This window comes from Lithobates pipiens, unplaced genomic scaffold (assembly GCF_037356315.1).
Source record: "Lithobates pipiens isolate NorthernLeopardFrog02 unplaced genomic scaffold, aLitPip1_a1.2 Scaffold_23, whole genome shotgun sequence".
In the NCBI taxonomy this organism is placed as follows: domain Eukaryota; kingdom Metazoa; phylum Chordata; class Amphibia; order Anura; family Ranidae; genus Lithobates; species Lithobates pipiens.
Window position 1 is genome coordinate 35,743,954 of NW_027507785.1, and position 24,089 is coordinate 35,768,042.

Here is a 24,089-nt window from a genome sequence, read left to right on the forward strand (position 1 = left end):
GAATTGATAAATTTGATAAATTAATGATTTGATGATTTAATGATTTAATAAATTAGACCCCTTATTAACACAACTGCAAGAGCAAACCAAGCAATGGCTGTACTTGCCTTTGGACCTTATGGTAGGGCCAACACCCTAAAAATGATCTAGCTACCTAAATTGCTGTATATACTGGCTAATGCCCTGTGCAAAATCCCAACGTCTATTTTTAAACGCATAAATGTGATATGTATGGCATTTCTTTGGAATGGTAAACCCCCAAAAGGTAGCTCTTGAAATGCTAAGATTGCCAACACATTTGGTGGGCTTGGAGTTTCCTGACTTATCTATATCATCTAGCATCTCAACTGGTACATATCGATGACTGGCTACACCCAGCTGCAGCGAATGCTTGTACTACTACAGAGAGAACTATTGCATCATCCCTAGAGACCCCACACAACATCATCTACAGAGGCAGAGTCCCATCCCGCCCTGGCACCTCTTTACTAGCCACCTCTTTTTCAGTATTCAATTACATTGTTAAGATGATATCTACACATACTTGGTTGACATCCCCCAATAACCCCATGCGGTTCAATCACAATCTACAGGAACTGTACGTTATGCCTGACCCTAACCACTGGAACTCAAAGGGGGTTAAATACCCGTGTCATTTATACAATGCACAGGGCTTTAAATCCTTTTATCAGCTACACCTTGACTTTGACTTGCCACGCTCCTACCTGTTCTATTACTATCAGCTCAGACATGCTGTTCGTGCCCAATTTGGTTCCCTAGATGACCCCACTACCCTATCCCCATTGGAGAAATTACTGAGACACCCCGATTCTACTAAACTGGTCTCCACCTACTATGCTGCCCTAATGACTGACTAACTCCAGATTTCGAAGGCCCAGGCAAAATGGACTTCTGTGGACATTCCCCTTACAGATGATGACTGGACCGAATTTAGTGACACATACAAAACCTCAGTAATCTCATCAAGGGATTGCATTATATGGGTTAATATTTTCCATCATTCCCACCTTACCCTGGCTAGGTTACATAAAATGGGGTTATCGCCCTCGGCTAAATGTTTCCGAGGCTGGGGTCAAACGGTTTCTGGTCATGTCCCGTGATCCAGGCCCTCCCGGTGGAAGTGGGCTCTCTCATATCCTAAGCATTAGCTCTCCCAAACATTATCCACCCCAAGAACTGCCTTCTGGACATCTTTGGTGACCTGCATATAACGTCCCATGCTAAGAGACTTCTCTGTATACTTTATTTTTATGTTAAAAGGACTTATTGTCCTGGAAGGGGGCAAAGACTTCTCCAAAATCCCTCTGGTTAAAGTTAATTAATGATTCTATACCACTATATAAAATCACTATAAAACATTTCACAAGATCTGGGGTAGATGGATAGCTAGTCCTTTGACCTTACCCCCAAAGTGAACATATCCCAAAGCTACTCCCAGGTCATGCCATGTCCTTTAATATCCTGGTGAACACTGTTGCTAAATTTGCACCAATAAGTGTGTCTGAACCACGTTTATGTATCTAAATACAATATGCGATTTATGCATCAACTTATGTTTATTGACTGTAAGACCTACTGCTTGTTACTGTATACTAATGACCAACCCAGTTTTATTTTTATTTTTTATATGTTGGTTTCGTCTTGAAACTTAATAAAAATATCTTTAAAAAAACAAAAATGACCAGTTACACTTACCGGTAACGTCTTTTCTAGGAAATCTTCCAGGACGGCACACCTGAGAGATGACTGGTCCACCTGACAGGAAACACAATCAACAACAAGTTTAAAAGTCCCCACCCCTCCCTCAGACCCTCAGTTATGGTAAAGAAAATCCCACACCGGTGTCAGAGGGAACATTCTGTGAGGAATCAATATACCACACCAATAAAACAAGGGTAGGGAGTAGGCCTGCCGTCCTGGAAGATTTCCTAGAAAAGACGTTACCGGTAAGTGTAACTGGTCATTTTCTCCAGTCATCTTCCAGGACGGCACACCTGAGAGGATAAGCAAGAAGTTCAGGCCTACTTTTAGGGCGGGACAACCGCTTGTAGGACCTTCCTGCCAAATGCCAAATCCTGAGGGGACAACAGCTCCACTCTGTAGTGCCTCAGAAAAGTTCTATGGCTCGTCCATGTTGCTGCTCTGCAGATCTGGTCGATTGAGGCGCCTGCCTTCTCTGCCCAGGAGGTCGCCAGGGATCTGGTTGAATGCGCCTTAAGGCGGGTTGGTACTGGTTTACCTGCCTGCCTATATTGTCTAACCCATCTAGCTATCGTTGTCTTAGAAGCTTGTAGACCCTTTCTCTTCCCTGAGAAGGTGATCAATAAGTGACTGGATCTCCTAAAGTCTTTCACTCTTTCCAAATAGGCTAGGAGACAACACCTGACATCTAAGAAATGGAACCTTTCCTCTTCCTTATTCTTGGGATTCTGGCAAAAAGACGGGAGAATAATCTCCTGTGTCCTGTGAAATAGTGAAGCCACCTTTGGCCAATAAAGAGGATCCTGAGTGAGGATTACCCCATCCTCTAGGATGTGCAAAAAAACAGTTCTTTAATCGAAAGGGCCTGTATATCACCCACCCTTCTGGACGTAGTGATAGCCAGAAGGAAGGCCAACTTAAAATGATAAAAGTTTAACAGAAATTTGAGCCACTGGCTCAAAAGGCCCCCTTGTTAGGGCATCTAATACCAGGGACAGGTCCCATGGAGGGCAACTGACCGACCTGACTGGAACTACCCTTTCCCTGGCCAACAAAAATCTTTTTATCAGCGGCTCCTGTCCTAGCTTCCTATCAAAAAAACACGGACAGGGCTGCCACCTGGACTTTTAGGGTGCTGACTGAAAAACCCTGGTCCACCCCCTCTTGAAGAAAGTCTAGGATGGTAGGTATCATCTGGAGAACCCCCTCCTTAGACTGCAGCCAATGGGAGAAAACTTTCCAGACTTTTGCATAAATTTTTCTGGTGACGCCTTTCCTACTGAGGAGAAGAGTGTCTATCACTCTCTCCAAACAGCCCCTGTCACGGAGTATTTCCCTCTCAAAAGCCATGCTGTCAGAGAGAGACGTCCCGGGTCGGGGTGAAAGACTGGACCCTGACTGAGCAGGTCTCGTTGCACCAGCAGATGCAACTGGGGAGCTACCGAGAGACTCTGAATGGTGGGAAACCAAACCCTCTTGGGCCACCAGGGTGCTATTAGCACCAGGTCTGTCCTTGAGTAGGTTAACTTCTGTAGGACTCTGGGAAGGAGTACCAGTGGGGGAAAGGCATAAGCCAGCCTGAAATTCCACACCTGTACAAGAGCGTCTATCCCTTTTGCTTCTTGATCCTTGTAAAGGGAGAAAAATCTGCTGACCTTCGCATTCCTCCGGGAAGCGAATAAATCTATTTCTGGCTTGCCGAAATGTCTGCAAACCAGGAAGAAGATTTCTTTGCTCAATCCCCATTCCCCTGAAGGATGGGCTGTCTGCTTAAGAAATCTGCCTGTAGATTGAGTGAGCCTTTTATATGAACCGCTGACAGTGAAAGGACCTTCCTTTCTGCTTCCCCAAGGATTTGCTGCGCTAACCCCCTCAGTTTGCCAGACCTTGTTCCTCCTTGGTGATTTAAGTATGCCACCGTGACCTGGTTGTCCGAGAGGACCTGAACCTCTCTGTCCTGCAGCTACTGTTGGAAATAGTCTAGGGCCTTGCCTACAGCCAGGAGCTCCCTGAAATTGGAGGATTCCCTGGCTTGGCTGTGGTTCCAAGACCCTTGGGCATACTGGTCTACCAGATGAGCCCCCCAGCCCCAAGCGCTGGAGTCCATGGTCAAGACTAATGGGTTTACCTGGGCCCAGGGGCGACCTTTCACCAAATCAGGTTACTGCCGGTATGCAGGCCGTCATGAGGCCCAGCAGTCTCATTATATATCTCAGAGAGGCTTCTCTTCTTTCGAGAAGGGTGACAACCGCATTCTGGACCTTCACTACCTTTTCCGCTGGTAAGAACACCCTCTGTGCCTGTGAATCTAACAGGTAGCCTAGGTATAGTTTGGACGGAGAAGGTGTCAGTAAGGACTTCTCCCGGCTGACCAACCAGCCCAAGGTTTCCAGAACCTCTAACACAATGTCTCTGTCTATCACTGCTTGCTTCTGATCCACACTGTAGATCAGCAAGTCGTCTAGGTAGGGTATTAACCTTATGCCCTGTAAGTGTAGATATGCTACGACCTTGGCCATCACTTTTGTGAATAACCTTGGGCTTGCCGCCAGCCCAAAGGGAAGAGCTCTGAACTGCCAGTGTTCTACTCTCTGTTGTATATGGACTGCGAAACGTAGGTATCTCTGATACTCGGGAGCAAAGGGTACATGTAAATATGCGTCATTCAGGTCCAGAGTGACCATAAAAACTCCTGCCTGAAGATGTTTTCTTACTGAGTAAATACTTTCCACCCTGAACCTCTTCTGAAGTAAGTAACGGTTTAGTGCTCTCAGATTTATTATTAAACTAAATCTGCCTGAGGGTTTTGGAACCACAAATACGTGTGAGTAAAAAAAAAAAAACCCTGGGCTAATTGACTGGCTGGTACTGGAGCAATGTTCCTTGCTCTGCCAGCTCCTTTAAATTTTCCAGTAAACCCGCTGCCCTGGCTGGGTCCCTGGGAGGAAAGGCAATTAGAAAATTCTGTGGGGGAAGACTTTGGAATTCCAGTCTGTACCCTACTTCTAAGAGATTTAAAATATATGGACTCTGCGTAATCCTTTTCCAATGGGGAAGGAAGTTGCTGAGTCTTGCGCCCACTCCTATGGTGGCGCATTTACCCTCTTTCTGAGAGGTTCCGGAACTGGAAAAAAGAATTGTACTCTTATCCTTTCCTTTTCCACCTCTTCCTTTGTTCAACTTTCCCTTTATGATGAGTCCTTGAGTGGGGGCCTCGAAAAAATTTCTTACCCCTTTCCCTCTTGGGTTTTACCGGGAACTTCTTTCCCTTTTCAGTAGATCGGAACCAAACCTGATCCAAGCCTGACCCAAACAAACGGGAACCCTCAAAGGGAATGCCACACAAACGGGATTTGGAAGTGAAATCTCCATCCCAGGTCTTTACCCATAGGGCCCTCCTGGCGGAGTTTAAGAGTGCTGCTGTCTTAGCTGTGGTCCTAACAGTCTCCACCGCTGCATCTGCCACATACGCTACCGCTCGACTGATTACCTCCAGTGATTCCAAAATATCTTTAGTCTCCTCACCCCGGGAGACGTGATCTATTGATTTGCCAAGCCAGGTGTCTGTATTTCTGGCTACTCAGGCGGAAACTAGGGCCGGCGCCATTGCTGCCGCATTCGCCTCCCAGGCCCCTTTTAGTAAAGTCTCAGATTTCTTATCCATCTGATCTTGGATATTTCCAGAATCTTCAAAGGATAAATCCGACCTCTTGGACACCTGTGCCAGGGCTGCATCCAAACGAGGGGTTTTTTAAAAAATCTTTCCTCCTCCTCACCCTTAAAGGGACACCTTTTCCAAGCTTACAGTCTGAGAAGCTTACGTTCAGGTTCCTTCCACTCTCTGAGGACTATCTCCTTCAGAGACTGGTGGATGGGAAAGGTTCTGGCCTGCAACCTTCCTAGGCCCCTATACACCCTGTCCTGTGCTGAAACTTGGGCAGAGGGGACCTGGATATCCTCCGAGGTGTAAATGGCCTTTAAAAGACCCTCCATGTCCTCACTTGGGAACAAAAAACCCCCAGGTTTTGCCTCCCCCTGGCTATCCTGGTCCGAATCCTCCCCAGAAGTAACTTCTGGGACCTGACCTTCCTCCACTCAGACAATAGGGAGGCCTGGCCCTGGCTCTCCGTATAGGATGTGGAAAAATTTTCTTGTGGGTGAGGAATCTCTCTCTCAGAGGGACTCTCATCCTGCTCTTCACTAGAGTAGTTTGAAAAGATTGAAGGGTGGCTAACATTTCAGACTGTAAAGCCCTACCTTCCTTCACGACCTGAGCGGTCTCCCTGCCTGCGAGTTTAAAGATATACCTATCGCAGAAAGGTTTGCTGTGGTCCTGTGCTAATTTAGCATTACAATAACCACAGCGTTTGGACTTTGAAGTAGCCTTTTCTATAGACCTACAGGCTGACCCCTGGGCAGAGCCTTCAGTCCCTGTAAAATAGGAAATTTAACAATTAGCTACTCAAGTCTAAAAGGGCCAAGGGGAGTCTACCTCAGAGTACCCCGCCCCTCAAAACACAGCTGGATCACTCACCCCCTGTGGCGACCTCAATAGCTGTCTGCTCAGACGGACCTTCCAGTTCCATGACGATTTTAGCTGCCCTGCAGAATCGCTGGGTTAAGGCACAGTCCTGAGCGTTCCCCTGTTTGCCTTTGAAAGTGCTGCAAGGTAAACGGCGTTTTCACAAACAGTAGCCGGGGTGCTTCACTGCAGCCTCTGCTGTTTGAATATTCCCGCCGGTCGGCGCCATCTTTAGGAGGTCCGTCGGCCGGAAGTGACGTACGGCCTCTTCCGGACCTGCGCCGTGCAGTTGGAACGCACGCCAATGCGTCCAGACCTCCCAGCCTCCATCCAGAAATCCGATGGCCGGAAGTGATGCATCCGGACTTCCGGACCTGCGCCGTAGAGCTGGAACGCACGCCACCGCGTTCAGCACTGGAGGAATGCAGCTTACCACCAACGAACAGTCGCTCAAGGTAGGCAAACACAAATGGGGAGCAGCACGTTTAGGACAACTCCCCTGTCCCACGAAGCTGCAAACAGGGCTCCTAAAGGAGACCTTAAGCGAGGACTATCTCCCCCAGGTGTCTCTGGGGGTTGCAAGGGAGAAAGGCAGACCCTGTCCGCTGAGCCCCACAAACAAGGATAATCCTCTCTAGGAAAAAGCGAGGTCCCAGACCTCTCCATAAAAAAATAAAAGGAGAAACTTGGTTTCGCTGTCATCTGTGGGAAACACAATCAAGAACTGAGGGTCTGAGGGAGGGGTGGGGACTTTTAAACTTGTTGTTGATTGTGTTTCCTGTCAGGTGGACCAGTCATCTCTCAGGTGTGCCGTCCTGGAAGATGACTGGAGAAAAACAGATCTTTAGTTACCACTAGCGGTATCACCAGCTGGAGGAAAGGGGTCCTAATTCCCCAACATAGATATTTGATTACCACTTGAGGGGTCACCAGCAGGAGGAAGGAGGTCCTGGTTCTTCTATATAGATCTTTAGTTATCACTAGAGGGACTCACCAGCAGGAGGCGGAAGGTCCCAATTCCCCTATATAGATATTTGATTACCGCTAGAGGGATCACCGGGTAGAGGAAGGGTGTCCCGATTCCCCTATATAGATATTTAGTTACCCCTACAGTACAGGAGTCACCAGCAAGAGGTAGGAGGTACCGATTCCTCTACATAGATCTTCAGTTATCACTAGAGAGGTCACCAGCAGAAGGAAGGAGGGAGGTCCTGATCCCCTTATATAGATCTTTAGGTATTAGTAGAGGGATCATGAGCAGTAGGTCCCGATAACTCTACATAGATCTTTAGACTTCATTTAGAATAGCTCTGGTGACTTCACTTAAAGTCTAAGGGATAAAACATATTAAGATCCTGCTGTCTATTTTAATCTGTACAGTCTGGAGGAAAGAAAAATTGGAATATGATGGAAACCTCCTGTGATGCATTTTCCATGAGACTGTACCAAGAACACGGGGACATGACTTCAACCTAGCAGGAGGAGGAGAACTCCAAACTAACTTTATTATTATTTTACTAAAAGAGTAGTTGAAGCTTGAAACTCCCAGCAGAGGTAATGAGTCAGCCAACAGCAAGTGAATTTAAACATGCATTGGACAAAAACACAGATTTATACTCAAAGTAAAAAAAAAAAAAAAAAAAAAGAAGGAGGAGGGGGGGGGGGGGGGGGGCTGGGGGGTGCAGACTCAAAGCACCACTTTGTCTTGTCTGCCGTTTACTCCTTTATATTTCACATTCAGTTTTTGAGACAAAGTGACACACAGCATATTGAATTAGCACACAATATAGCAAAACGATAAAGAAAAAAAAAAAAAAAAAACACACTTACTAGTGTTACTGTTAAACTGAAAAGTCCTAGCAGAAATAGCAACACGTAATTATATGAATTTCTGCCCTTGAAACATTCATATCTGCAACAAATAAAAAGCGTAATTAAAGTCGACTTCTTGATAAATCACACTTCACATCAACAGAACAAATCAGCATTGACAAATAATTCTATGAATTAAAAGGGGCCTCTTTCTTATTATCAAAATGAAAGTTATTACTCCAGACATAAAAACATGGTTTTACTTTAATGCATTTCCTCGATTATGGTAAAAAAAAAAAAAAAACGCCCATCACCTTTGATAAAAAAAAAAGTGTTAGGGATGTGGGGACACTTTTGTTTTTAATTACGTTTTATTGTGAGACTAAGAACAATGGCCGCAACATTTGGCCAGCAGGTTCTGTGATCACTTATCACAGGGAATTATAAAATATACTTTGTGATAGCAATAGGCAGTGAGAGATGCTTTTTTTTTTTCCCCCTCAGAGATCTGGGGTCTATTAGGCCCCAGATCCCTCCTCTGCCCTTAAAAGCTTCAGATCATACCAAGATTGGTATGATACAATGCTTTTTTCAAAGCACTAAGGGTTTATTTTGCGGTGAAACTGGAAGTGATTAAATGCTCATACCTGTAGCTTCCTGTTTCCTATACCATAGAGATGATCGGAGCCGGTCAGCCAGTGGAAACGCTGGCAGAAAAGTCAGGTTCATTCCCGCTGCTAGTAAAAGCAATCCAGTGGCTAATTAGTATCTAGGGTTGCTTTTACAAGAAAGCTGAGCACCGCCTGAAAAAAACCCCAAAACAACAAAAAAAAACAAACAAAAAAAAAATAATAAAAAAAAGACCCACACTGGTGATGTCTGCATTATTCCTCCCACCGACACCAATGGGGCACCATTTCTTCCCGTAATACCAAAGATGAGACATGTTTTACTCCCACTGGGAACAGTCCGGACCCCTAAAGTCTGATGGACAGTAAAGTGCCCCCTTGTGTAGAAAGTTTGGAGACCCCCAAATATAGAGCATATTCATGGTTTTATAAACTAACACACCTAAAAGTAGCCACTAGATGGCGATGTAGGAGCATATTTAGCGGTTGAGCATTCCAACATGATTCATTAGCAGAGACTTCTCTCACATGTGGAGTGCTGGTAATCTTCAGGCCTCATTCACATCTGGACTACATAGATGCCGTGTGTTTTATATGTAAGCAATGAACGAAAAAAAGTTTAATGACCCCGCTGCCTTTTCTTCAAAATCTACCCAGTTGCCAAGTGTGTCCTACCAACACATTTTGCACTGCAATGTGGCTGCAAATGTGCCCATTTTCCATATATGCATTATATAAAAAAAAAAAAAAAAAATGTGAAGGCAAGAAGTGTTTTCAGTGTGGAATGAAACCAACAGAAAACCAACAAAAACGGTATACTGCTGCCAAAACATAACGATACACACACACCTCAAAAAGTTTCTGCACTTTTCTGTTTACTGCATTAAATATATATATATATATATATATATATATATATATATATATATATATATATATATATATATATATATATATATATATGTATGTATATTTTTTTTTTATTAAAACAAGGTGTTGTCCGATTGGACAAGGTGGAGAGGCAGGGTGGCAACATGATCGCCGCGCCGTCCAATCAGAGAACGCTTTGTGTTCATCATAATGGTGGCCCTGCTGAGTGAGCGATCCCTTCTGGTTACTATGCAGAGGGGCTGCTGCTTGACACAGGACCCAGAAGACTGCTGCTAGCACCGACTATTACAGTGATTTACAGCTTGCACAGGGATCAGTCAGGTATGAGATACTTCATTGGTCCAAGCTAGATCAATGTAACCAAGCTGGCCCTTACATGGATCAAACTGTGTCCAGTTCAGCAGGATTCAGATGAATTTCGATCCATGTGTAGCCCCCTCTGTTCAACAGAAGCTGGTCATAAGAGTTAGAAAACCTGATTTTCGATCAGCACATGCAGCCAATTGACTGTAGTGTTGAACAGTGTATCCTGATGGAGGGGGATCCCACTGTCACAATACAAAAAGATACAGTGAGGAGGATTTCCCAATAAAGGAGTTGTAAACCCTCATGGTTTGTCACCTTCATGTATGATGGTAAAAAACCTTCTACGCTACAGCTGCCCCCTAGAGCCCCTCCCCTTTTCCCTACCTGAAACCGATTGTTCCAGCGATAAGTACGAGCCCAGCAGCTCCAGTCGCCGTCTCCCTCATTGGATAGATTGAGAGCAGCAGGAGCCATTAGCTCCCGCTGCTGTCAATCCCATCTAGCAACAGGGGGGCCGGGCCAAGTCCTGATATCCATGTCAATGAAAGCAGGACTCAAGATCGTGCCCGCTCTAGTGCCCCCAGGGAATGCGGCTCTCTGTGGAGGCACTTGAAGAGGAGGAGCGCCGCTGGGGGACCCCAGAAAAGGAGGATCGGGGCTGCTCTGTGTAAAACCCTTGCACAGAGCAGGTAAGTATGACATGTTTGTTATTCTAAAAGAAAAAGAAAATGAACCTTTACAATGACTAACCGCTTCCCGACTGCCTCACGCAGATATACAATAGGCAGAAGGGCACGTATAGGCAGAATCACATATCTGTACATTGCCCTTTAAGAGGCGGCTTGCGGGCACGTGCCCGCCAGGAGCTCCGTGATATATATATTGGCATATAAAGTGTAGTGCTGGATTGCACATTTACACAGTAATCAAGGCATTTTTAATTGCACTGATCGCTGTATAATCGTGAATGGTCCCAAAATCGTGCCAAAAGTGTCCGTTCTGTCTGCCATTATGTTGCAGTGCAGATAAAAATTGCTGATTGCTGCCATTACTAGTAAATAAAAAAATGATTCATAAAAACGTCATAAAACTATCCCCTATTTTGTAGACGCTACAACTTTTGCGCAAACCAATCGCTTATTGTGATTTTTTTTTTTTTTAACAAAAATATGTAGAAGAATACGTATCGGCCTAAACTGAGGAAAAAAATGTTTTTTTAATATATTTTTGGGGGATTTTTTATTCTTGCAAAAAAATTAGTTTTTTTCAAAAAATTGTCACTATTTTTTTTGTTTATAGTGCAAAAATAAAAAAAACAGAGCTGATCAAATACCACCAAAAAAAAGCTCTATCTGTGGGGGGGGTTGGGGACCATAAATTTTGTTTGGGAGCAACGTCGCACGACCGCGCAATTGTCAGTTAAAGTGCCGCAGTGCCGAATCGCAAAAAGTGCTCTGGTCTTTGGCAAGCCAAATGGTCCGTGGCTGAAGTGGTTAATGTTTGCATGGGGAAATCAATCCAGTTTTTTTTTTTTCCAATGGTATAGCTAGGTTTACTGCAGTAAAGTATGCCAACCTGACTGTGCCATCTGGCATGGATGTCCACATCACAAGACTGGACGAATGGAAATACCATTCATTTTTTTTTTATCTTGTGCAACAGTTAAAAGATCTTTATTGTCTATATATTTAGATTTGTATGGTCTGTATATTTAGCCGTCTGTCTGGAGCTCAGCTTAAAGAAAAAAAAAAAAAAGAAGTTACTTACAGGCAGTAGACAAAGACACTACAGCTGTAGATCATGGGCAATTCATCCAGCAGCTAAACAGAAGGGAAAAAAAAAAGAAAAAAACACAACCAATGTTAGACAATAGAATCATCCTGGACATACATGCTTCCCGCCAGGGACCTGGGAGCTAACCTGGGGACTATGCTCAGCCGAAAGGAACCAGTCAGGATGGGGATATGCGAGTTTATATTGACACATTTTTGAAGCTGCGCACTGGAGGGCCATCATCAGGGCTGGAGCTACCATTAAGAAAAACTAGGCAGCCGCCTAGGGCACATTGCTACCTAGGGCTCCTGGCCACTGGTGTTTCTACTCTCTTCTCTCTGCAGCAAGCAACTAAGTTTCAGCATCAGCAGGCAGCTGCCACTCAGATAGGATGCATTAAGGTAAAAAAAAAAAAAAAAAAAAAAATCACCCGTCAGTGACCGGCCCCCCAATCTTACATACCCGAACCCTCGAACTTGACCTGGCGGGGACGCGCTCTCTGCCTAGGGTTCTCAGCTCTCGATTGGATAGATTGATAGCAGCACAGCCATTGGCTCCCACTGTCAATCAAATCCAATGATGCCAGTGCCAGGGGGCGGGGCCAACTCCTGTATTCAGCCTCTATGGACACCAAATGCTGGACTCAGGAGCGCGCCCGCAAGGTAACCCCCTCGGGGGGGAGTGCTACTCCAAGAGGGTTATCAGATGTGGGGAGGAGCCGTGAGAGCTGCTGAGGGACCGCAGAAGAGCAGGTTCGGGGGCCACTGTGCAAAACAAGCTGCACAGTGGAGGTAAGTACGATGTTTGTTTGTTTTTGTTTTTTTAAGTGTTTACCTTTACAATCACTTTAAGCATAGAATGCATTAGGATAAACATCCTTCTGCCTTTACAATCACTTAAACTAATAGTATGTAGCAGGCTTTAGTCATCAGGGCTGTATAACTAAGCCCCATGGGCGAGGCGAAACGTGTCAGTGACCTGGGAGGAGCCTAGGCTGAGGTCGCTATCTATCTGTACCTTGTACATGGGCTGTTAGGAGTGCGGCATCTCTAAACTTATTACACAGTGTGCTTAGATGAACACTACAAACGCCGGTACCTAGATCTAGTGGATCACCGGAGCAGAAGAACTGACACTTGAAGCGGTGCTCTAAGCAATTGTATGGGGTCACTAGAGAGGCACCCGCACCATCAAGCTTAGAAAACCTTCAACACTCCAGGGAAGCCTCCGCTATTACAGATGGGAGTTTAGCTTATCGGTTTCCTTAAAAAAAAAAAAAAAAAAAAAAAAAAAAAGGTTACCTGCATTTCGTATTGCAGTGTCATGTGGAAGCACCAGGATCCCAATCCCACAGCTGAAATGAAAGAAAAGAGGGGATAGTTAGGGTATCTAGTAATGCAACGCTGTGAATACCGTGTCATGTCAAACAAAGCTTGCGACGGAGAAAAAGGTCATGATTCATATATTACAGATTATATTCGTTATTCGTGCTTATTTTGAATTGATGTAAACGCATCACGTATGCTTTTTTTTTTTTCATGCGACACGGATGTGCTTTTTTTACAGGACACCGTATACTGATTATACATGTGGCACCTGTTATTTATACATAGATTTAACGTTTCCACGGGTCCCTCTGTGTATGTGTTTGATTTTTTATCAATCTATATCCTCCACCCACTCTAATTTTTTGTTTTCTTTTTGCTCTTTTTCTTGCACGGGATTTAATAATTTTTCATCTTTGATAAAACTGAATATTTTCATTTCACTTTCTAGGGCCTACTAGTCTATTTTTCACTTACTTCATACAGACATACGCACCTGTATAAGGTGGTGTATGCCTGCAGCATCTTTTTTCACTAAGAGCTAAATTTTGGTTAGATTTTTGATCAAAAAGATTTTTTCTTTTTGCTTTCTTTCAAGTTTTCTTATTTTTACTGCTTGGCAGGACATGCTAGGATCTAATTGCAAGTGCGATTCAGCTGTATATAATTGCCTTCAATCTTTCAATTATGTGATATGCCTTGCCTCTATGTTTTATGCTATATATTTGATATTTGCTTGAAAGATGGTTAGCTATGAGTAAGCACTGATTACGGTGCGAAACGCGTCAGTTGTCCTGTACCCAGTTATTCTTTTGCTGTGGATTTTTTAATTTTGTTTTGATGTGACCCACGTTGTTTCAATTAAAGATGGGATTTCAAGTCTTTTTCCAGTGTTGCGGCTATCCAGAGTTTTGTCCTGCTTGTTTGCTCGGAGAAAAAGGTCTGAAAGTGGTAGAAAAACTGCCTGCAATTTCTCCTAACCTGCAAGGCATCACATACTAGCACATTATGTGAAACTTGCCTTAGAACGAAGCCTTCAGAGTGCATGTGACGGTGACGTCACCGGCTGTATGTACAGTAAATATCTCCTAAACAGTGCAAGTTTAGCAGATATTTACAGTATTAATAGGAAAGCCTTACCTATAGGTACAATTATTGCATGGGAGTTTACTCCCACTAGAAATTCCATCTGCTTGTGTTAGTGTAAAGCCTCGTACACACGATCGGACCTTCCGATGGGAACTGTGTGTACGCTCCATCAGACAATTTTTGTTGGACTTTCCGCCAACAAAATGTTGGATGGCATGTTTTCAAATTTTCTATCAACAGATGTCTGTTGTCAGATTTTCCAATCCTGTGTACACAAGTCCGTCGGACAAAAGTCCAAAGTACAAACACGCATGCTCGGAAGTAGAAGCGGTTGATCTTGTAAACTAGCGTTCGTAATGGAGAACATTCGTCACCTGGCAAGCTATGAAATCTTCAAATGCAGCGCACACATTCTCTTTTTCAACCACTTAACCACTTTCCTAAGCGGACTGATTTTCAGCTTTCGGTGCTCTCACACTTTGAATGACAATTACTCAGTCATGCAACACTGTACCTATATGAAAGGTTTGTCTTTTTTTTTCACACGAATAGAGCTTTTGGTGGTATTTAATCACCGCTGGGTTATTTGCTGCAGCAACCCAAAAAAAAAAAAAAAAACAACAAACTATATGCTTATTGTGATTTTTACCAAAAATATGTAGCAGGATGCATATTGGCCTAAACTGATGAAGAAATTCGGGGAGGGGGGTTTACTTTTTTTTGGGGATATTTATTATAGAAAAAAAAAAAAAAAAATTCTTCAAAATGTCGCTCTTTGTTTATAGAGCAAAAATTAAAAAAAACGCTTTGTACCACTGCTGACAGCTGAAGTGTAAACAAAACAGTTGCAGTGGGCGGGGGGGGGGGGGGGGGGCTAGACTTGGTATATCGGGCTGCCAAGGTGGAAGGGATATCTGCAGTCACATGGGTGAATGGGTGAAGGGACAGTGTGACTTTAAAAGATGAACTCCAGGGAAAGGAAACCTCCTCGGCAGCGGGGGCGGGGGCGTCCACTCTTCTCCCTCCCCTGCATCCACCAGGTTGGTCCTGGGTTTACAGATGACCAAATGGAGCCCAGAATAAACGGTGGGGGCGCCGGTACCAGGAGTGTGTGGAAGAAGTCTGGGCAGCACCAATACTGTTACCTTTTTTTTTTTTTTTTTACCTTAATACAGGGGATCTATTAAGGGAAAAACAGGTTTAGGCTTTAGAACCACTTTAAATGCTTGTTTAGGGGTCCACAAAAATAGGATTTTTGTACTAACCGTAAAATCCTTTTCTCTAGTTCACTGACTGACACAGCTCCTTTACTTGGACCAGGGGTCTCAAACTGGCGGCCCTCTAGCTGTTGCGAAACTACAAGTCCCATCATGCCTCTGTCTGTGGGAGTCACACTTGCAACTGTCAGCCCTGCAATGCCTTATGGGACTTGTAGTTTCGTAACAGCTGGAGGGCCACCTGAGACCCCTGACTAAACCATCGGGTTGTTACGCCACCTTCAGGAGAGGACTAGGCAGAACATGTTGACATGTACAAAAAAAAAAAAAATGAACTTTACAGTTCCGCCCCGGGGGGGGGGGGGGGGGGGGTGGTCCCTCCGGTAATAACCCCTCAGTCTGCTTCCTGCAGCCTCAGTACGTCAACAAGCAGTATAACATAAAATAGGAGGGGAGGGTGCTGCGTCAGTCAGTGAACTACAGAGAAAAGTATTTTACGGCGAGTACAAAAATCCTATTTTCTCTTATGTCCACCAACTGACACAGCTCCTTTACTTAGACCATCGGGACGTCCCCAAGCAGTGTAAAAATGAGGGGTGGGAAACAGCATAAAAACTTCACCCACAAAAGACAGCGTGCTCCCTAACAGGGGAGTCACCCCCTTATCTAACCGCATCAGAACTTGCGGTAACAATACAACAGTGCATTTTACTTAAAAAGGTAACTTTTTTGTCAAAAAAGTAGAATTTTTTTTTAGTGCAATTGCAAATTATATGGCCGCCTGCAAAACTTTGCGGCCAAAGCAGGCATCAACCAAAATGCACTGACATCTACTTTGTAGAATTTTGTAAAGGTGTGAACAGACGACCAAGTCGCCGCTTTAAACACTTGACAGACGCTTGATGTCAGAAAGGCCCAAGAGTTTCCAGTTGCCTTGGTGGAATGGCCCGTGACCGGAAAGGGGGGCACCTGCCCCTTCAAGGCGTAGGCCTGAACCACAATCTGTCTGACCCACCTGGAAATGGTGGCCGACGAGACCGCCATGCCTTTTTTCGGACCAGCTACCGAAACAGAGTCTGACTTCTGAAAGGGAGCCGTAGCAGACAGATATACCCTTAGAGCCCGGACTACGCCCAGGGAATGGAGGGCCACCTCTTTTGGATATATCGGCTTAGGACACAAAGATGGTAACACAAAGTCTTCATTGATGTGGAAAGCCGAAACCACCTTTGGCAGAAAAGAAGGTTGCGGACACACCAACTTATCCTTATGGATGATCAGAAAAAGGAGTCTTGCAAGACAAAGCCGCCAGTTCCGAAACCCTCCTGGCCGATATAATGGCCACTAGAAAGACCATTTTCTGAGAAAGAGTCAACAAGGGAATCTCTGATATTCTCAAACTGCGGTTTCTGGAGCGCCGAGAACACTAGGTTCAGATCCCGCGGGGGTAACGGTGTACGCACTGGAGGAACTAGATGCCGAACCCCCTGTACAAAAGGTGCTCACTAAAGAGTGAGACGCCAGGGGTGGCTGAAAAAAAAATAAATAAATAAAAAGACAGCCAAGGCTGAAATTTGTCCTTTAATGGTCTACTCCACGCTGTAGAAACAGCAAGATCCTGGATATGGAATAGGAACGTGGACGCCATCCTTTCTCCTCACAGAGATGTAGGCCTTCCAAGTATGATGATATATCTTCCGAGAAGAAGATTTCCGTGTTCTCAACATAGTTGAAATCACCGAGTCCCATAGACCGGTTCCTTAGTACCTGGCTCTCAACAGCCATGCTGTTAAAACCAGCGATAGTAAAGCAGGATGGAGAATCGGACCTCGAGATAGAAGGTCCTCTCCTAGCGGCAGTTGCCATGGGACGTCCGCCACCAGGCGCACTAGGGATGCTGAGGCCAATCTGGGGAAATCAGAATTACTGGAATCCCCTCGGCCTCCACTCTGCGGATCAGACGTGGTAGTAGCTTTAGCAGAGGAAAGGCATAGATCAGTTGATACTGACTTCACAGAGCCACCAGCGCATCCGACGTGTCTGCCCAAGGATTTTGGCAACCTTCTGATTGAGACAGGAAGCCAGGAGATCCACGTCTGGTGTGCCCCACCACAGGCACAGTTGCCTGAACACCTCCGGATGCAGCATCCAACCTTTTCCATCGGAATTTCCGACCCTGTGTATGGGGCATTATTGTACTGAAAGGTGTTTCTACAAAGTATTGACTCAGGGGGGCGCTATACAAATGTACCCCACACTTTTCACATATTTATTTGTAAAACATTTTGAAAACCATTTATCATTTTCCTTCCACTTCACAATTATGTGCCGCTTTGTGTTGGTCTATCACATAAAATTCCAATAAAATACATTTACATTTTTGGCTGTAACATGACAGAATGTGGAAAATTTCAAGGGGTATGAATACTTTTTTCAGGGCACTGTATATGCTTTCAGGCAGAACAACTGCAGGCAAGTATCCTATAAAAAGCATTCATATAGCTGTTTTCATTGAGTCACCAGATGAGAGCAGAATGGCACCATTTATAGAACAGGTTGCACCCAATTGTTGCAGCGCTTCCTATGAGTGTAACGGAAAATATTTGCTTACCATAACGGTGACATCACTACTTAGAGGCCACAAGTAGATTTTTTTTTTTGTCCTTTGTGATCTTCCAGAAAAACTGGTTCCCAAATGAGGAGATTTGAGGCCAGTAGGTATTTGTATGTATATACACTGGCACATACGCAGGTTTTCACTACCCCACGCCCTCCCTCACATTTCTAGGAGTTCACGCCCGCTATAATCACCATTCCTTTGAAATGGAGGTAATTCATCATCAAGACGTATTCCCCAAGTGCTCTCAGAACTCCTAATATTTCTATTATACCATGAAGTCAGGCCCTGCTTATTGATCTCAAAGGCCTTGTTCTCCTGTGCGGGGGGGGGGGGGGGGGGGGGCTGCATTTTCCCGCATGGGATCCTATAGGTGGACCTTCAGTCAGTTTATAAAGTTTATTCCCTTTGGCTGGTCTTCCCCTCCTTTAAATATCGTAGTTTAAAAAAATAATTACATTTATCGATCTTTAAATGCCTCATTTCTGGCTTCCATTCATGTCATTTGTCTCCAAAATTTCTAAACAAAAAGGGCCAATGTCCTTCAGACTTTAGGAGTCCAGACTTTGGCCAATGAGAGTAGAAAATGACCCGGCCTCAGTGGGAGGAATGGGCGGGCCCCCCCCCATCCCTGGCCTCAGTGGGAGGAATGGGCGGGCCCCCCCATCCCTGGCCTCAGTGGGAGGAATGGGCGGGCCCCCCCATCCCTGGCCTCAGTGGGAGGAATGGGCGGGCCCCCCCATCCCTGGCCTCAGTGGGAGGAATGGGCGGGCCCCCGCGGGCCCCCCCATCCCTGGCCTCAGTGGGAGGAATGGGCAGGCCCCCCCATCCCTGGCCTCAGTGGGAGGAATGGGCGGGCCCCCCCATCCCTGGCCTCAGTGGGAGGAATGGGCGGGCCCCCCCATCCCTGGCCTCAGTGGGAGGAATGGGCAGGCCCCCCCATCCCTGGCCTCAGTGGGAGGAATGGCGGCCCAATAACGTGGCACCGATGGGCTGCACCAATAACGTGGCACCGATGGGGTGGCACTCCCCGTCCACAGCAGTGGTAAGGAATAGGCGACTGATCAAACCCCGCAACCTCAACCCCAGCTGTCAAACTAGGAAGAGGATGGCGAAGGTGGGAGGGCGGGCAGTGAAAGCAAGCCACACGCATCACAGCACCTCCCACCAGAGGAGGGCGCTGGTTCACAGAAAGGAACGTATATATCCCACTCTAGTAGGCCGCAAAGCCACGGCCTCAATTTTGGCCAGCCGGACTTAAGTCTGCTCACCACTTCCGCCGCCTTTGCAGCATTGCAGCCAGCCTGTTAAGGGAAGAGAGAGGAGAGCCGCCTCCGCCACCTGTTTGATTACAGCGCCGGGAACATCACAGCTTTCATTTCAATAGCTGTGTGTTCCTGGCCGCGTGCCATCACATACAGCCCCTCAGCTGCATTGATCTCTTGTACCATGTCCCCAGTCTCTGGCCATCTCCTGTACCATGTCCCCAGTCTCTGGCCATCTCCTGTACCATGTCCCCAGTCTCTGGCCATCTCCTGTACCATGTCCCCAGTCTCTGGCCATCTCCTGTACCATGTCCCCAGTCTCTGACCATCTCCTGCACCATGTCCCCAGTCTCTGACCACCTCCTGTACCATGTCCCCAGTCTCTGACCACCTCCTGTACCATGTCCCCAGTCTCTGACCATCTCCAGTATAAAAATATATTTTTTAAAAATATGCTTCGTATCGGTGCGGTTTCGGTTTTCGGGCCTAGTGTATTTTTCATTTTCAGTGCACCCCTAATACTAATGATACGGGAATAAATCTATTACAAAAAAAATACGGGAACATTTTTTTCCAGGTTGCACAAATGCCCCCGATATTCACCCAAAGAATGTTTTATACACAGACCCCGAAAGTTTTAACAAATTTTAAACGAACTTGCAAGCAAGATGATCTTACTAGGTGCCCCCCGCCTTTTTTGCCTGGTGATCTGCCAAGTAACACACCCTTTGTATTAGAGTGCCCCCACTCTGGATCAAGGAGCATAGGGGGCTCCTTTGGATAGCAGCATTGTCAGTCTGGGGGGGGGGGGGGGGGGGAGTGAGTGTTAGATGTACTAGCAGATTTAAATACACTAACGAATCGAAGACAAACTCCAGCTAATGCTGATCATAGAGGGAGAGATTTTCTTTCCTGCAACCAAGGCTTGCAGGAAAGAAAGCCTTGACCCCCCCCCCCCCCCCCCCCATCAACACGGTCAGCTTTTGTGTTCTTCCAACAGAGGGGGCGGGGGAAGCCGTCCCTGCTGGGAGAACACGGTCATCAGTGCTAGTGGTAATAACAGCCGCTAACGATAATCACATGTAAAATCCAACAGGCCGGTTGTATCAAAGCTGATCGATCAACTTGGGTACATTCAGCCTGCCTATTCATGGTTCGTCTCTCGGTCCTGCCGAACCAGCCGAGATTTAAACCGTCTATAACCAGCTTAACACTTTATAATCAGTTACAGCACACAGTCATTTTCCTTTAGGGATAAAGGAATTTTTATGTACATAAATGCTGATTATTGTAAGCACCCCTGTCCGTGGTAAATGGTTTGTCTCATCTCTGTAACTGATACAAGCTCTCCAGCAGACTGCTCGGTTGAAAAACAGACTTACTGGCTGAATCGCCAGCTGATAATAGCAGAAAGTCTAAAAAAGAAAAACGAATGCAGACATCACATCCAAGAATTGCCAAGCTGCAATATAATAAAATTTTGCCTTTGTTTTATTAAAAATGTAATGACTTCGATATATACAGTTAATTGGCCACTTTATTTATACATTCAGAAAATATATACGCTCACTGGCCACTTTATTAGGTACACCTGTTCAATTGCTTGGTAACGCAAATTTCTAATCAGCCAATCAAGACGTGGTGAAGACGACTTGGAAGTTCAAACTGAGAATTAGAATGGGGAAGAACAGGGATTTAAACAGACTTTGAACGTGGATATGGTTGTTGGTGCCAGACGGGCTGTTCTGAGTATTTCAAAACCTGCTGATCTACTGGGATTGTCACAAACAACCATCTCTGGGGTTTACAGAGAATGGTCCGAAAAGGAGAAAATATCCAGTGGGCAGCAGTTGGAGGTAATAAATAAGCGCACCTGTTAGTGTGGGAAACGCGTCTACCATTTGTACTGTCTGTAACACTTGGGATGTTCTTTAACCTCCCTGGCGGTATGATTATTTTGGGATTTTAGGTGCAGAAAGCGGTACAATTATTTTGCATGAAAATTTGGCGTTTTATATTGTAGTCCTGCAATTCTTAGGAATAACTCACTTAAATCTGTCCAAACCAGAGTCTAGCAGACATCCCGGGTATGATAAAGTTTGAAAAATTAAATCATAAATTATAATATAATAATTATAAATAATTGTACCAAATAATAATAAAAATTATTCAATAATGTAATCAAATCAAAAACCCTGAGATTTGCTCAGTTGCAGAATTGTCACTGTCATTACTTTTCAGTATTTGACGGATCTCCCCACAAATCGCTATCGCTCATTTCTGCGAGTGATTCTAATTTATTATCGCTGTTTTCTAGCTGGTCTAAAATAATTTTTGCTGTAAAGTGCCAGTTTTGGTTGCTATGGGCAATCTCCAGTTTCCAGGCATAAAGAACAGTTTTTATTATATAAAACGACATGCAGGACACTGGGCAGACCACTAGGGACAAAGGGGATGTGAAATATTTACATACAGCAATGTAATCTGTAAGATTACATTATACTGTATGTATAGTGAGCGTTTCACTTTTTGAATTTGGCGCCGATCTCCGTCCCCGTGCGTCGCAACGCTCGCAGGGAACGGAGATCGGCTCCGTGATAGATCGAGCGAGACACGGCTCGCTCGTACAGCGGGGGGACATCACTGGATCCAGGGGAGAAGGTAAGTAAACGTCCTCCTGGATCCAGCGATGCAGTCCCGAGTCTGGCTTGGGGATACCGCTTTTGGTATAAAAATTTCACCCTGAGCCAGACTCGGGAATACCATCAGGGGGGTTAATAAACAAGAATTTTGATGGATCTTGGAGTGCAGCCATTTCTTTAGTGTTGGAGGTCAGAGGGGAATGGGCAGACTGGTTTTAGATGATAGAAAGGCAACAGTAACTCAAACAAACACTCATTACAAGCAAGGCATGCGGAATACCATCTCTGAACACAGAACAAATTGACCCTTGAAGCAGATGGGCTACAGCAGGAGCAGACCACACCAGGTGCCACTCCTGTCAGCTAAGGACAGGAAATTTAGGCTGCAATTCGCACAGGCTCACCAAAATTGGACAATAGAAGATTGTAAGAACGTTGTCTGGTCTGATGAGTCTCAATTTCAGCTGCAGCATTCAGATGGTCGGGTCAGAATTTGGTGTAAACATGAAAGCATGGATTCAGCCTGCCTTGTATCACCGGTTCAGGCTGGTGGTGGTGTAATGGTGGGGGCGATATTTTCTTGGCACACTTTGGGCCCCTTAGTACCTATTGAGCATCGCTAAAGTTCCATGGCCTACCTGAGTATTGTTGCTGACCATGTACATCCCTTTATGACTACAGTGTACCCATCTTCTGATGGCTCCTTCCAGCAGGATAATGCACCATGTCACAAAGCTCAAATCATCTCACCACTGGACAATGAGGTCACTGCACTCCAATGGCCTCCACACTCACCAGATCTCAATCCTATAGGAGGACCTTTGGGATGTGATGGAACCGGAGATTTGCATCATGGATGTGCAGCCGACAAACCTGCAGCAACTGAGTGATGTTCACTATGGACCAAAATCTCTGAAGAATGTTTCCAACACCTTGGTGAATCTATGCCATCAAGAATGAAGGTGTCACGTCACATTCGGCTACCCATCATATTTTGCTACCCGCTGGAGTGCGCAATGCGTGCCGCCGCCATATGCGTTCCAGCACTGTTGTAAGACCACTTTGCCACAGGGCTGCTCGCCATGCTTCGGGCACGACCTCGCTCCGCTCGGCATAATTGTAGCCTAACTCTATGTCCACTTGGATGGTGGGGCTTGAACCTGGACTCTGGGGTGTGGCCACAATATTCTGGGCAAGCGCAGATCGCCACAGTGTTGGAAACGAATATGGCGGCGTCGCGCATGCGCAGTCCAGCGGGTAGCCCAATGTGATGGGTCGCCATATATGACGAAACAAAGGGAGTTCTGAGGGCAAAAGGGGGTCCAACTCGGTACTAGGAAGGTGTACCTAATAAAGTGGCCGGTGAGTGTAAATTACATTTTTATTTTTGGGTTGAGATTGAGACTTTCCTTCCCCGGAATGAAGAGATCCTCACCTGCTAATCCCAGATAGGCAACCAAGTATCTGGTTTCCAGACCGTCCTTGGTGGTCCGCACTGCTCCATATAACGGAGGGATAATCATGATCAGATTACTGACGGTGTTCCCTGGAAGAGATACGGAGAGGAAGATTATTATCCCTCCTACGGTCATAATAAGCTTAACATTTCATTTTCACAACACATACATGTAAGATGATGTACATGAAGCTTGTTACAAATGTACATTATACGGGACATTTTAGTCCCTTTACAGTTTTAGTCCGGATGAGTAAATTCCTGGCGTTTCACAATTTTCAGCAACAATATCATTCTTCAAAAAAACAAAGAAAAAAAATAAATAAAAAAAAACACATCCACGAAGCCCAATGAAGTGACTTTGTCTAGGCTCCGTCTGCTGCAGGCAGGAGGAAGCATTTCCTTAGTCTCCCCTTCCCCAGTAAGAAGGCTGTACAAAGTCATTTTGCAAGTCACAAAGTAAGAGGCTGCAGCAGAGGCAGACCTGTGTGAAACATTTGTGAACACAACCAAGAACTGCATGTGAACAGGGATGTACACTGCTGCACTGAATTAGGAATTCAAGGAGGTTCGGTCATTACTTTTTCTTCCAGCGGAGGCCTGAATCTCATGTTTGTGCTGCAACTCAGATTACTATATTTGTATTAATTTTATGTCTGTGAAGGTATAAAGCAACGCACCATTTCCATAGCATTTTAATACTACTGTCACATTTTTAGAGCGCCCCCCCTTACATCAGGTGTCCCCAGCACAGCAGCCCCCCCCCCCTTACATCAGGTGTCCCCAGCACAGCAGCCCCCTCCCCTTACATCAGGTGTCCCCA

General features: G+C 45.4%; 1 protein-coding gene across 1 annotated transcript in view; it reads right to left on the reverse strand.

The window, feature by feature from the left end:
- ACER3 (alkaline ceramidase 3) overlaps nucleotides 1–24,089 on the reverse strand; it is a 119,438-nt gene that overhangs the window by 31,416 nt on the left and 63,933 nt on the right. Inside the window, exons 2-5 of the mRNA XM_077451423.1 lie at nucleotides 23,246–23,356; nucleotides 12,957–13,009; nucleotides 11,650–11,702; nucleotides 8,075–8,156 (exon numbers count right to left, since the gene is read on the reverse strand). Of these exons, the coding sequence (XP_077307549.1) occupies nucleotides 8,075–8,156; nucleotides 11,650–11,702; nucleotides 12,957–13,009; nucleotides 23,246–23,356 (299 nt within the window). The remainder of the gene's footprint in view (nucleotides 1–8,074; nucleotides 8,157–11,649; nucleotides 11,703–12,956; nucleotides 13,010–23,245; nucleotides 23,357–24,089) is intronic.